Genomic DNA, 12,075 nt, shown 5'->3' on the forward strand with positions numbered 1-12,075 from the left:
GAGGGAAGTCTATTGAGCATGTGTGTGGCAGTAAGAACGGCTTCTCCCAAATAGGACTTAGGAACATTTCCTTGAAAGAGTAAGACTCGGGTGGTGTTGAGTAAATGCCCATTCTTTCTTTCAGTTACCCCATTTTGTTGGGGTGCGTCCACACATGATGAGTTATGAATAATCCCCTATGATTGAAAATAAGGTGAAAGAATTTGATTGAAGTAATCTCTAGCATTGTCAGTCGTAAAGCTTTTTATTTTGACCCCAAATTGATTTTGAATCATTGAATGGAAGTTAGGTATAACTGAGCTAACATCAGATTTTTGTTTAAGAAGAAAGAGTCATGTAACCCAAGTGCAATCATCAATTAAGGATACAAACCAACAAGCCCCAGAAACATTAGGTATAGTGGAAGGACCTCATATGTCACTGAATTAGATGAAAAGGATTAAAACTTCTTTCATTGCTAATAGGAAAAGATACACGGTTATGTTTTGTCAATTCACAAATGTCACAATGAAAGGTATAGTGGAAGGACCCCATATGTCACTGAATTAGATGAAAATAATTAAAACTTCTTTTATTGCTAATAGGAAAAGATACACGGTTATGTTTTGTCAATAATGACATGTTTGTTTGAGGAACTAAGGAAAGATGAGGACAAATTACTCCTGAGTTTCTGGGATGGTTCAAGGTGGTAAAGACCGCTCCTTTCCCTAGCAAGTCCAATCCTCCTTCCCGAGTCCTGTTCCTGAAAAACACAATAAGAAGTAAAAAAACAGCATAATATTTGAGATCATGAGTCAATTTTTGAATGGACACAAGGCTTGTTGACGGTTTGGGTACATGGAGAACGTTTTTCAGGATAAGGCTAGGTGTGATATGTATATCATCAATCCCTGCAACGGTAGCTAAAGAGTCATTGACCATGATAATTTTTCTATTACTCATATGGTCAGTAGCACCAGAGTCAATGATCCAAGAGTTGGTATATAATTTGTCTAAGACATTCAAGAAAACAGTTTTACCTGAAAGAGCTATCGAACATGCTCCAGAAGGCTTCTCAAGAGATCCCAATAAGTTTCTCAATTTCTCAATTTCTTCACTGCTGAATCCCCCTATTGTTGATTTTTCCTCCATATTGGTTTGCTCTGCCATATGCGCTCGAGGCCTTTGTTTCTCCTCACGGTTGCCCTATTCTCGGCTTGGAGGTTTACCATTTAACTTCCAACACTTCTCCCTTGTATGCCTCGGTTTCTTGCAATAAGTACACCAAAGATTGTCTTTGTTCTCTTTCTCTTGGTTATCGTTCTTTGACTTCTCTTGATTTGTGTTTGCTGCTAAGGCTGACCCATCCATCGTATGTGGTTCTAGCATGACACTCCTCCGACTTTCTTCAGCTCAGATTAATGAGATTGTCTCTTCTAGAGACGGTGTATCCTCCTTGCCGAGGATTTGGATTCTAACATGATCAAATTCAGGATTCAATCATGCCAAAAAATCATATATTTGATCCTTCTCAATGAACTTCTTCAAGGTGGCAGCATCATCAGGGCATTTCATCTCAATTACACGATAGTGATTCAGTTCCTGCCACAGATTCTGCAATAGAGTTGCATACTCTATGACAGATTTGTCTCCTTGTTTGGTTGCTCCGATTTTTTCCTTGATTTCATACACAAGGGCAGCATCGCGGGCTTTCGAGTATGTGCGGTTGATATAGTCCCAGATTTTCTTTGTCGTGTTCAAGAACATGCAAGTGTCACTGATCGTTGGGTCCATAAAATCCCATAGCCAGGACATAATCATGGAATCCTCCTCTTCCCATGTTGTAGAGTAGGCTGGATCCCTTTGTTCTGGTCCGGTTCCAAGTAGGTGATTAATCCTCCCTTTGCCTTTTAGGTATGTGCGGACAATTTGGGACCATTTGAGATAGTTCTTCCCATTGAACCTGTTGGATGCCCGAATATTCTGCAACTCTCCAATTTTCTGAGCAGCATTGTATTCTTCAGAATGGTTGGAGTAGTTGGAGATAGTGGTTTCGGACATTGACATGATGAAGAAGAAAAATTTGCAGCAATTAAGGCTAGAATCACCCTGCACTGGTAAAAGAATAACAGCAATTAAGGCAGCCAATACAAAGAATCCAAACAGCGACAGAGAGATCTGCGGCACAGGATTGCAGCGGCAAACAGGGGAAAGTACTTCAGCGGCAAACAGGGGAAAGTACTTCAGCGGCAAAGGATGGAGTGCGAGGCAGATCGCAGAGAACCAGAGGCCGAAGAAGATGAGAACGAACATGAAGGCGAAAGCAGCTCGTGCTCGGAAGGAAGAGTCGCTACTGGAATCCCGTGCTCGGGAGGAATCCCGTTCCTCTCGAACTCGCTACTAGAACGAGGCAGAGGGGCCGCGTGCCGCCAAGAAACGCGTGTCGACGTGCTGAGATCGACGCGCTGGAGGAGTCGAAGCGCTGAGATCGGCACAGGATTGCGCTGAGATCGACGCAAGCTCGAATGGCGGCAACAGAGGCGATCTCTTCTAGGGTTTGAGCCTGGTCTCTGATACCATGTGAAAATCAAAAGAATAATTTGTATTCCTTTTTCCTTCTTGATCATACAAGGTATTATATAGGAAATAAAAAGGGGAAAATACTAGGAAACTATTTAACTAATTCCCTTAATTTAAGAGATTATAAATAGATTTTAAGAGATTATAAATTTATTCTAATTTTCTTAATTTAAGGGATTTACCAATTAATTCTAATTTCCTTAATTAAGAAAATTAGAATTAATTCTCACTCGAAGTACAACAAGGTTGTTGTTCCGGGTGACGTTAGCAAGCTGAAAGGAAATGGCTGCAAGTGGCAGCAGGTAGGGACTGTAGGAGACAGCAGGATGGGAAGTAATCCAAACAGCAACAAGCCTGAATGATGGCTGGAATAGTAAGAACAACAGAATGGGCGGCAATTTTGGGTGGTGGCGGCGAACGAGGGAGGCCGGAAGCATGCAGAAGAGTTAGATAAGGCAGAGGCAACAACTGCGGTAGAAAGCAAAACGACAGATAGTGTAGCTTGGAAATAGAAATTGCTGGAAGGAACAACTGAGTCAAGTGGTTTTGGGTGACTGCGAAGATGGGGGAGGTGGGGCAGTAAAGCGGAAGGGATCTGGACAGGTTGGGGAAGGACAAATCACCACATCAAGGGCTAGATACAACCGAAGCACCGACGCCTAGATACTCCCTTTAGAAGGTGTCGATAATTGTCTCAAACAAAACACACGAAAGCCTGAATTGCAAAGCCCTAATGCAACCTATATAAAGGAAAGGACTTGAATGAAGGATAAAAGTAAACATGTTGGAAAGTTGAAAGAAAATAATTAAAAATCCTATGGTTTGGTTCTGTCCTATGCGTGACCCAGAAGTTGTGCCTCGTGGTCATGGAATTGCAAGACTCCTGCTCCCAAGTCACAATTTTCCTAGTTCTATGCAGAGCAACCACAGATGAGAAGAACTCTATATGCTTCAGCAGTTGGCGGTCAGATATTTGCGGTGATATGTATAATACCAGAAGTTGTACTTGCAGTGGGAGTTATCAACTGGTAAATGAATAATCCAGACAAACATCATTGAGAGGCGGGGAAGTGGATTGTCAGATAATTGAGGATAACAGTAAAAAATGCATTTTGCTTTGAAAGCGCAGAGATTAATCTACAGGGATATGCAGATTCATATTTAACATAGGATATTGGTGGTAGAAGTACAACAAGTTATTTCTTCATTTTGGGGAACACAACAATGAGTTGGATTTCTAGTTTACAGAAGATTATTATATTATCAACTACAAAAGTTAAGTATATTGCTATCACTGAGGCTAATAAGGAAATTATTTGGCTGCAGAGCTTTATGATAGAACTGTGCAAAGAGTAAGAGATGGAAAACCTTATGGTGATAGTTTTAGTGCCATACATCTAGCAAAGAGCCACATTTCATGTCAGAAAAAAGCACATTCAACTAAGATATTTTTTTATTAGTCACTCCTAGAAGATGGTTATTTTTTTTTAGAGAAGAGACACAACTCAGAAACTATTTCAACTTGAGTTTAGGAAGGTTGAGACAAGGATGAGCCACACTGCATTTAATAAATATTAATTTGTTGCAGTTTTGGCGGAGCATAATTGATTGCAATTAGTCACATAGTGAGAGATTGTTATGATGTGAAGTCTGATTAGGTTATTCAATTTGTGGGGACTACAGGAGACAGAAGGATGGGAAGCAATACAAGCGGCAACATGCATGAATGATGGCTGGAATGACGTGAACATCATGATGGGTTGCAATTTTGGGCAGTGATGGTGAAGGAATTTGGTGGGATGTAATGCCGAAGGGTTGGACAAGGCAGAGACAAAAACTCCTTGCTGTCTAGAATGATGACGACAAACATAACAGATGGGCATGACTTGGAGATAGAAATTGCAGGAAGCAACAACCAAGACAGTCAATTCGGGCGGCTAGAACAATGGAAGTGTGCAGTGAAGATGGAGGGACGTGGAAGGATTGGAAAATGTTAAATCACCACATAGGGAGCGAGGTACAACCGGAGCATCACTCGGTTGTTAGATACAACCCCAAGAAGAAAACACTGAGATGCTAACGATTGTACCGAACAAAACACGAAAGCCTGAATTTCAAAGCCCTAATTCAACCTATATAAATTTGAGGACTAGAATGAAGGAAGAATAAAAGGAAACATGCTATAAATAGAAAGAAATTAAAAAATAGCCTTCTATTTAGTTTTGCCCAGCACATGACCTTGATGCCGCACCTCGCGGTCACAAGATCGTGAGAGCCCCGCTCCCGAATCACAATTGCATACGTTTGAAGCAGAGCAAAAAACAAATGAGACGAACTTCATATGCTTTAGCATTTGATGTATGATGTATGCGATTTTATGAAAATATCAGATATTTTACATGCAATGGTTGTTGTCAGTCGATAAATGAGTAATCTAGACAAACATCATTGGGAGACAGTGAAGTGGATTCTCAGATAATTGAGAGGAACAATCAACACGACACTTTGTTTTGGAAGTACAAGAATTATTTTTTAGGAATATGTAGATTCAAATCTGATAGGAGATATTCATGGTAGAAGTACATGTTATATCTTTACTTTGGGGAACACAATAGTGAGTTGGGTTTTCAGGTTACAAAAGATTATTATATTATCGATTACTCAAGCTGAGTATATTGCTATCATTGAGGCTAGCAAGAAAAAGATTTGGTTGCATAGTTTTATGAAAGATGGGCAAGTAGTAAGGGAATGTAAAACTTCATAGTGATAGTATTAGTGTCATTTATCCAACAAAGAATTTCGTATTTTATTTAAGGAGAATGCACATTCTGCAAGGGTATTATTTCATTTATTCACTCATAGAAGATGATCAATTATCTTTGGAGAAGATACTCAGCTCAAATTCCTACAGATATGTTGACTAAGTTCGGTTGGCGTTCAGGAAGGTTGAGACAAGGATGTGCCACACTACAATTAAGATGTTGCAGTTTAGGATATGTAGAATTGATTGCAATGGTTCTCAAAGTGGGAGATTGTTATAATGTGAAGTATTATTATGTTAACCAATTTGCCACTGAAAGCCATTAGTTTTTGGCTTTCAAGCTTGATGGTGAGTTTGCCGCGTTGGGGGGGGGGGGGGGGCCCCCCCCTATTTTGGGTTTGGGGTGCTGCATCTTGCCCTGATTTTTTTTAAATATTCACAATGCCAATGCCTAAAGAGTAGTGAAGTCGTGCTCGATACATGTCATAACCTGAGAGCACGACACTCCAGTGCCTAGAGGGAGCAACGCGATGCTAAGATGCAGCACCCCAAGGCCGGGTTTAGCAATGCCGCAATGCCTAAATTGGTTCAAAAACTTGAAAGCACGACATTGCACCACCCGGATTTCTCGCCAGCTCTTGTTGGAGTGCAACAGAGCCATATCACGGTGCCCTGACATTAGTAAACAAACAGGGAAGTTGTTCCCATTAAGTTTTGACTTCCCTGTCGGTGTCTGGTGATTTGATTTCTTATATGCGATTTTGATGTTCTTCTGTTTGAGGAAGAAGAAAATGATTGTTCTTAAGTTCAAAAGTGCGGAGAGACTTTAGTGTGGTGTAATTTGTACAATTCTCTTTATTTTTCAAAAGGATTTCTTGATGTGATGTGGCTTTGTGATGTTTTGCCATTCTCGGGGTTTTCCACACTATATCTTGATGTTCTTTCTATTTTTTGTGATTTTTTATTTTTAGCGTTTATATTCTGTGTTGCTTTGATCCAGGTGAAATATAGTTGTATAAAATTTATATAAGTTTGACTCCTCTATGTAACGGTGTCAAAAGCTTGATGTAATATTTATGATTAAGAAATTTAAACAATTACAATTAATGTTTAAGAAATTTAAACAATTAATGTTGGGATTCTACGCAAGTATACGTATCATTATCAAATAATAAAGAACTTTCTATTAAAGTCTCGAATATCGATCCCACAGGGAAGGTTTAAATTTTAAATGGTAAATTAACTAGAAAATTCTCAGAAATCAAATGAAATTACTCTCATTAATTTCGAATGTGTAAGATGCTAATAAAACTAAATTATTTAATTACTAGCAAAACTGAAATGCAAAGTTTAAAACAGTAACTATTAAACTATTGAACTATAATACTATGTAACTGTGTTTATGTGATGAAGATTTTCTTTTGTGAAAAAGCATCTTTTCCACTACAATGAAATTTTGGTAAAATGAGATGAGATAAATGGTTTTAATATGTATTGTGTTAAATATGAGTAGTTTTAATTCTCTACCGTGATATAGTGTTATAGAAAATCATTGACTAATCCCAGGTTTAGTCCTTAAATCCGTGGCTAGGCTAGGGGAATACTGGCTCCCACTCCAGAGCTCCTACTTCCCTTTACTTGAAGGCTAACTTTCGCTTTAGTTCTTAAACACTAAGACTGAATTGAGGATTTTAGTTTGTCACTCTAAAATCTCCAATTCTACACCCAACAATGTATATTTTTATATTTATTTGCACTTAATTCCATGAATGAAATATTCTTTCATAGAATCAAATGTGATCCTCACACTGTTGTAGATATCATACTCCATTTTCCGGGTCATATGTTTCACAACACATTTTAACAATTCAATTGACCAGATCAAAAGGTAAATTAAGTTCGGAGTTGAAAAATAATCAGAATTTATTTTATAATTTAATATTGACACATCTGTATTATCTCTTTATTTCATCATATCTCAGAGTAGGGAGAAAGATAAAGAAACTACTCAGAATTCATGAGAAAGATACAATAAAATACAAATTTCATATATAAAAGAAAGTTCATACAACACTAATAAACAAACAACACTTATCTGAAACTCTTTCTCAAAACAAATCCCTTGTAGCCTCTCCTAGGAAATGTAGGAAGAATAAATCTCACTTTTCTCATTCTCCAACACTCTTAGAGAAGAATTCACACAATCTCACAACAAAAACTCTAAACTATTAAAGAAAAATCACTAATTGACTCCAATATCGAAGTGGAATGGAGCCCTTGAATGGTGGTGAAATGAAGATGGAAAAAGTGTATGAGGCGAGGTGTGGCGAAAATGAGCAAGAGGAATGAGGAGCGCCTTATGTGATCAATTTCGGCCCGAAATAGAGCCTAGAGTCGGTTGTCCAGTAGGTGCATCCAAAAACTCTTCAAAAAACGTCCAAATTCGTCGAATCTTCTAGAAACAGGGTCTGAACCGACATTGGCGCCGTCGGCACTAGAGACCATTTAATTAAAGTCGCCCTCTCTATCAGAAGGCGTCGTCGGCGCTGCTTCTGGCGCTGAGTAAAATCCATCAAACAATTTGGCATGAATAGGCATATAAAAATTAATAACATTATATACGACCGTAATGGAACATCAATGGATAGAAAATCAAGCAACTGAGTTTATTGTACATATATAATAATGTATGCGTAACGGAACATCAATGGCTAACTGATTGTATTTTACATGCTATATTATGATGAACGATTAATAACATTATATACGACCGTAATGGAACATCAATGGATAGAAAATCAAGCAACTGAGTGTATTTTACATATATAATAATGTATGCGTAATGGAACATCAATGGCTAACTGAGTGTATTGTACATGCTATATTATGATGAACGATTACACATTCCTGTTTTCTTCTCAATAATTCACAGGTCTTGTTTATTATTATTATTTTTTTGATCTTTTTGGTGAGTGATTTTTAATCATGTATTATAAGAGGCAGGAAGATATTAGATCGTTGTAATCCATTTGATGATGCGACAAATGCTTTAGATATACGATAAATACTAAAGATGTTTCATCATCGACTCGAGATAAGCACTACAAGAATATGTTTTCTACATAATGTTTTTTTTGTCATTGGCACCAAATTTCAAATTTTGGTTTCACTTGCCCATTCCTTTTATTTTTGAGTTTTTTTTTTTTTAATTTTCTTATTTGCATCATCTTGCAGCCTTGATGTGTCACAGAGAAGTCTTGATTTTCATGACTACCTTCATCGGTCTAATATTGTTGCTCACCCATATATGATTGGATATTGATCTTGCTTAAAATTTGTTTGTCATAAACTAAGTTTTGGGAAACTCACCTCCAGCTCATCATCTGCTTCTTCGTAGTAGTTTTGTATAGAACTTCGGTGCAATCTCATTCTTAAAGCTGATGATCATAGTAACATTATTCTACTCCTTTTTGTCGTTAATTTGCGTGACCTGCATTGAGTTTAATGTCACGAATATGCTTTTTTAGCATATTTAGAACCTCATTTCTATTAGCAATCGTAAAGTTATAGTGTGGATGCAATAACTCTTGGTCATGTAATAACATACGCTATTATGCAAACAATGCAATGTGGGCAGATATTTTGCCAATATATGTACATATATATGTCATAAGCACATTAAAATATATTATGACAAATGTGTATTGCACTTTAAAAAGTTAGAATTAGTATTTATGTACTATATAATTAAATATTAAATTTTAGATGTTCAATAAATAATTATATCTGAATTAAATCGTATGTATGTAGATTTTTTTCATATTAAATAAAAAAAAGAACTTGGTGCACTTTATTGGGGCAATGCACCATGTGCCATTGCACATGCCTGGCCAAAAAGCACGCATCATTTTGATTTGCCATATCATGCTTGCAAATGACATCAAGGTGTGCAGTGCTGCGCCTAGGGGTGTAAACGAACCGAACACGAACGAACAAAGCTTGTGTTCGTGTTCGGTTCGTTTAAAATTTAGTTTGTTTGAAATAAGCTCGTGTTCGTTTCTTAACGAACGAGCCGAACACGAATATTATATATTAATTATATAACTTATATTATATAAATATACAATATCTATATTAGTATATTACTACTATAGTATATTAATATATTATTATTATTATTTTATTATATATTATAATTTATAAAATTTAATGTTTTAAAATATAATAAATTTTTTATATATAATTATTTTATGATATTTTATATTTCAAACAATAACGATTCGAACACGAACGAACGCATTACTGTTCATGTTTGGTTCGTTTAACTAACCGAACGAAAAAAATTTGTTCGCGTTTGTCTCGTTTACTTATCGAACGAATCGAACACGAACTCATTGACGAACCGAACACGAACTGTTCGCGAACAACGAGCTTTTTTGACAGCCCTAGCTGCGCCATACGACATTGACATTATGCACTCGGTGACCTTTAAAAAATGAGACCTATTTGTTCATTTACTAGTTCACTTGTCAGTTATGACTAATTTTGTCTGGTCTTGAGCCTGGATCAAATTGTCTGAGAATTGGTTCAATATTGAATAGTTAACCAGTTTGATTGGGCAGTTTGATCTAGTTTATAGAATTATGAAATTATAGTAGCAATAACAAGAATATGGAGAGAGTAGCAACAATAATACGATGAAAATAGATCTTTCTGTTACAACTAGTTCATTTAGATAATAGATTATTTACACTGTTTTCGAAAGCCCAATCAGGGCTTGTGTTTATATGAGTTTGTCTTGATACTTATATTTTTTGTCTTTTGCTCATTTCTTTCTATTTTTAATTTTATTTTTCTTACTTTTAATATCTCGGAATGGGGAGTAGTGGTTTAGTTGTAGTATTATCTGCATTTTTTTAGTAGTATTATCTGCATTTAGTTTACTATAATATAAATCTCAGTTTAAATATTCCAAATATTATTTACTCATGCACCATTTCATTCATAGCATATTAAAGAGAAAAAAATATAAGAATGCATAGGAGAGTCAATAAAAACTTCAAGATTTTTTTCTTAGAATTGAAGGATGTTCGCCATATCAAGAAGAGATTATTATTTTCATAAGCCCTAATTTGTATTAAAATATTATGATAATCACACATTTTTTTAACTAACAATATTTAATAGATATTTATGTAGATGGATGTGCTAACATTTTAGGTACACGTTGGAAAGAACAAACTCAAATGTTAAAGATGCTTAAATGAAAATACTTGACTCGGTAAAAGTTTGTAATTTAAGTCAACTAGTCTATGATTACAGTAATTTAGGGTATAGCATAAGTCAAACAATTCAAACTTAATAAAGAGAGAAAGATGCAATTTGGAATTTATAATTATACTTCATAGTGTCTCTGAGCTTTAGTGATTTTGACTGGAGTGCACGCATGCAAGCGAGTCCATGCATTTACATTACTGCATCCATACCAAATTCCACGTGCCTACATCAAATATTGAACTGCTATTGGTTGCTAATACTTTGGTAAATCTCTTTTTTCAGCGGCTTACTTCATATCTCGAATATAAGTCGCACCCGTGTAGCTTCTGTGAGCGATGTTCTTGAAGTTGACGAAAGGGTCAAAATTCTTGTTGTCAAATCTATGTTTCCAGACAAGATATCCTTGAGGTGAGTTTCCATTGATGTTGGGTTTGAAACGTGCAGCTAAGAAATGATTCAAACTTAATTTCTGGTTGTACCTTGCTTTTTAATTTATTTTTTCAATCATGTACTAACAGCATTGCTGATCTTGAGAGCAAACCTGGTCTATTTCTTTCAGATAAGCAGGTAAAACTAACTAATTTCTCTTTTTTGGCTCTATTGTATTCATTTATTTTAAACCAATGAATCTTTTTGTTTAGTACTGCTTTTTTGTTGGGGTGATGGAATTTTTAGCCGGAAGGTTTCTCATAAGCTTTTCACTGCAGAAGGTTTTCTCGGAGGCGGAAGACATGGCAAGGAGGTATAAACAAAAGACATCAGTTATGTCAGCAACTCCGAAAGTGGATCAACTTCTAGATGAGGTGCTGCCTTTTGATGATGAAGCTAAATTGTATGCTAACTGGGAATGGTTTAAGTTCGAATGAAATGAAGAGTCAAAGGTTCAAACTTTTCTACTGCCTGGTTATTTCATGAAGTAGACCTGTTACAATTGAAGCTGTAGATCCCTTCAGGATTTTAATACAAGCCTAGAATGAAGCTAGTTGAATGTTCAAATAGTTCCAGAATTCTGCGATTCTAAATTTTTTTTCGAGAAATATTGTATCCCTCAGGTGTGCGCAGAGCATCCAGGCGAGGTATATTTGAGCATTTGTATAATGTCCTATTATTTTCGTTTTTTCACGGACAATGTCCTGTTAATGCATTTTCGTTACTAGTAATTATAAGAAATGCTGAACAACTTTTATTGGAACAATTTCTGTTAAATATCGCTGAATTTATTACTGCTTGCTGATGTTTCGTGCATTTTAAGCAGTAATAAGTGCTATATTATTCCTCATTTCAGAGTTATAGATTTTATTATTGTTGATAAAAGCGAATTGATCCAAAGAAATCCTCCTTGATCCAAATAATGCCTGTGTAAAGGCTGTAATTGACAGTTCATGAACATTGATTGACATTGACTAATTAACTATTATTTATATCTTATTTATATGTTGGATGAAGATTGATATAAATTTTGAATTAGAAAATTTTCA

The 12,075-nt window shown here is 36.1% G+C and overlaps 1 protein-coding gene across 1 annotated transcript in view; it reads left to right on the plus strand.

Annotated features, from left to right (window-relative positions):
* Positions 1–11,789, plus strand: part of LOC110038021 — a 70,000-nt gene extending 58,211 nt beyond the window's left edge. The window contains exons 7-9 of the mRNA XM_020742776.1: positions 10,880–11,005; positions 11,116–11,164; positions 11,305–11,789. Coding sequence (XP_020598435.1) covers positions 10,880–11,005; positions 11,116–11,164; positions 11,305–11,463 — 334 coding nt within the window. The 3' untranslated portion in view covers positions 11,464–11,789. The remainder of the gene's footprint in view (positions 1–10,879; positions 11,006–11,115; positions 11,165–11,304) is intronic.
* The last annotated feature ends 286 nt before the right edge of the window (positions 11,790–12,075 follow it).

This window comes from Phalaenopsis equestris, unplaced genomic scaffold, assembly GCF_001263595.1.
Source record: "Phalaenopsis equestris unplaced genomic scaffold, ASM126359v1 Scaffold229182, whole genome shotgun sequence".
NCBI lineage: Eukaryota > Viridiplantae > Streptophyta > Magnoliopsida > Asparagales > Orchidaceae > Phalaenopsis > Phalaenopsis equestris.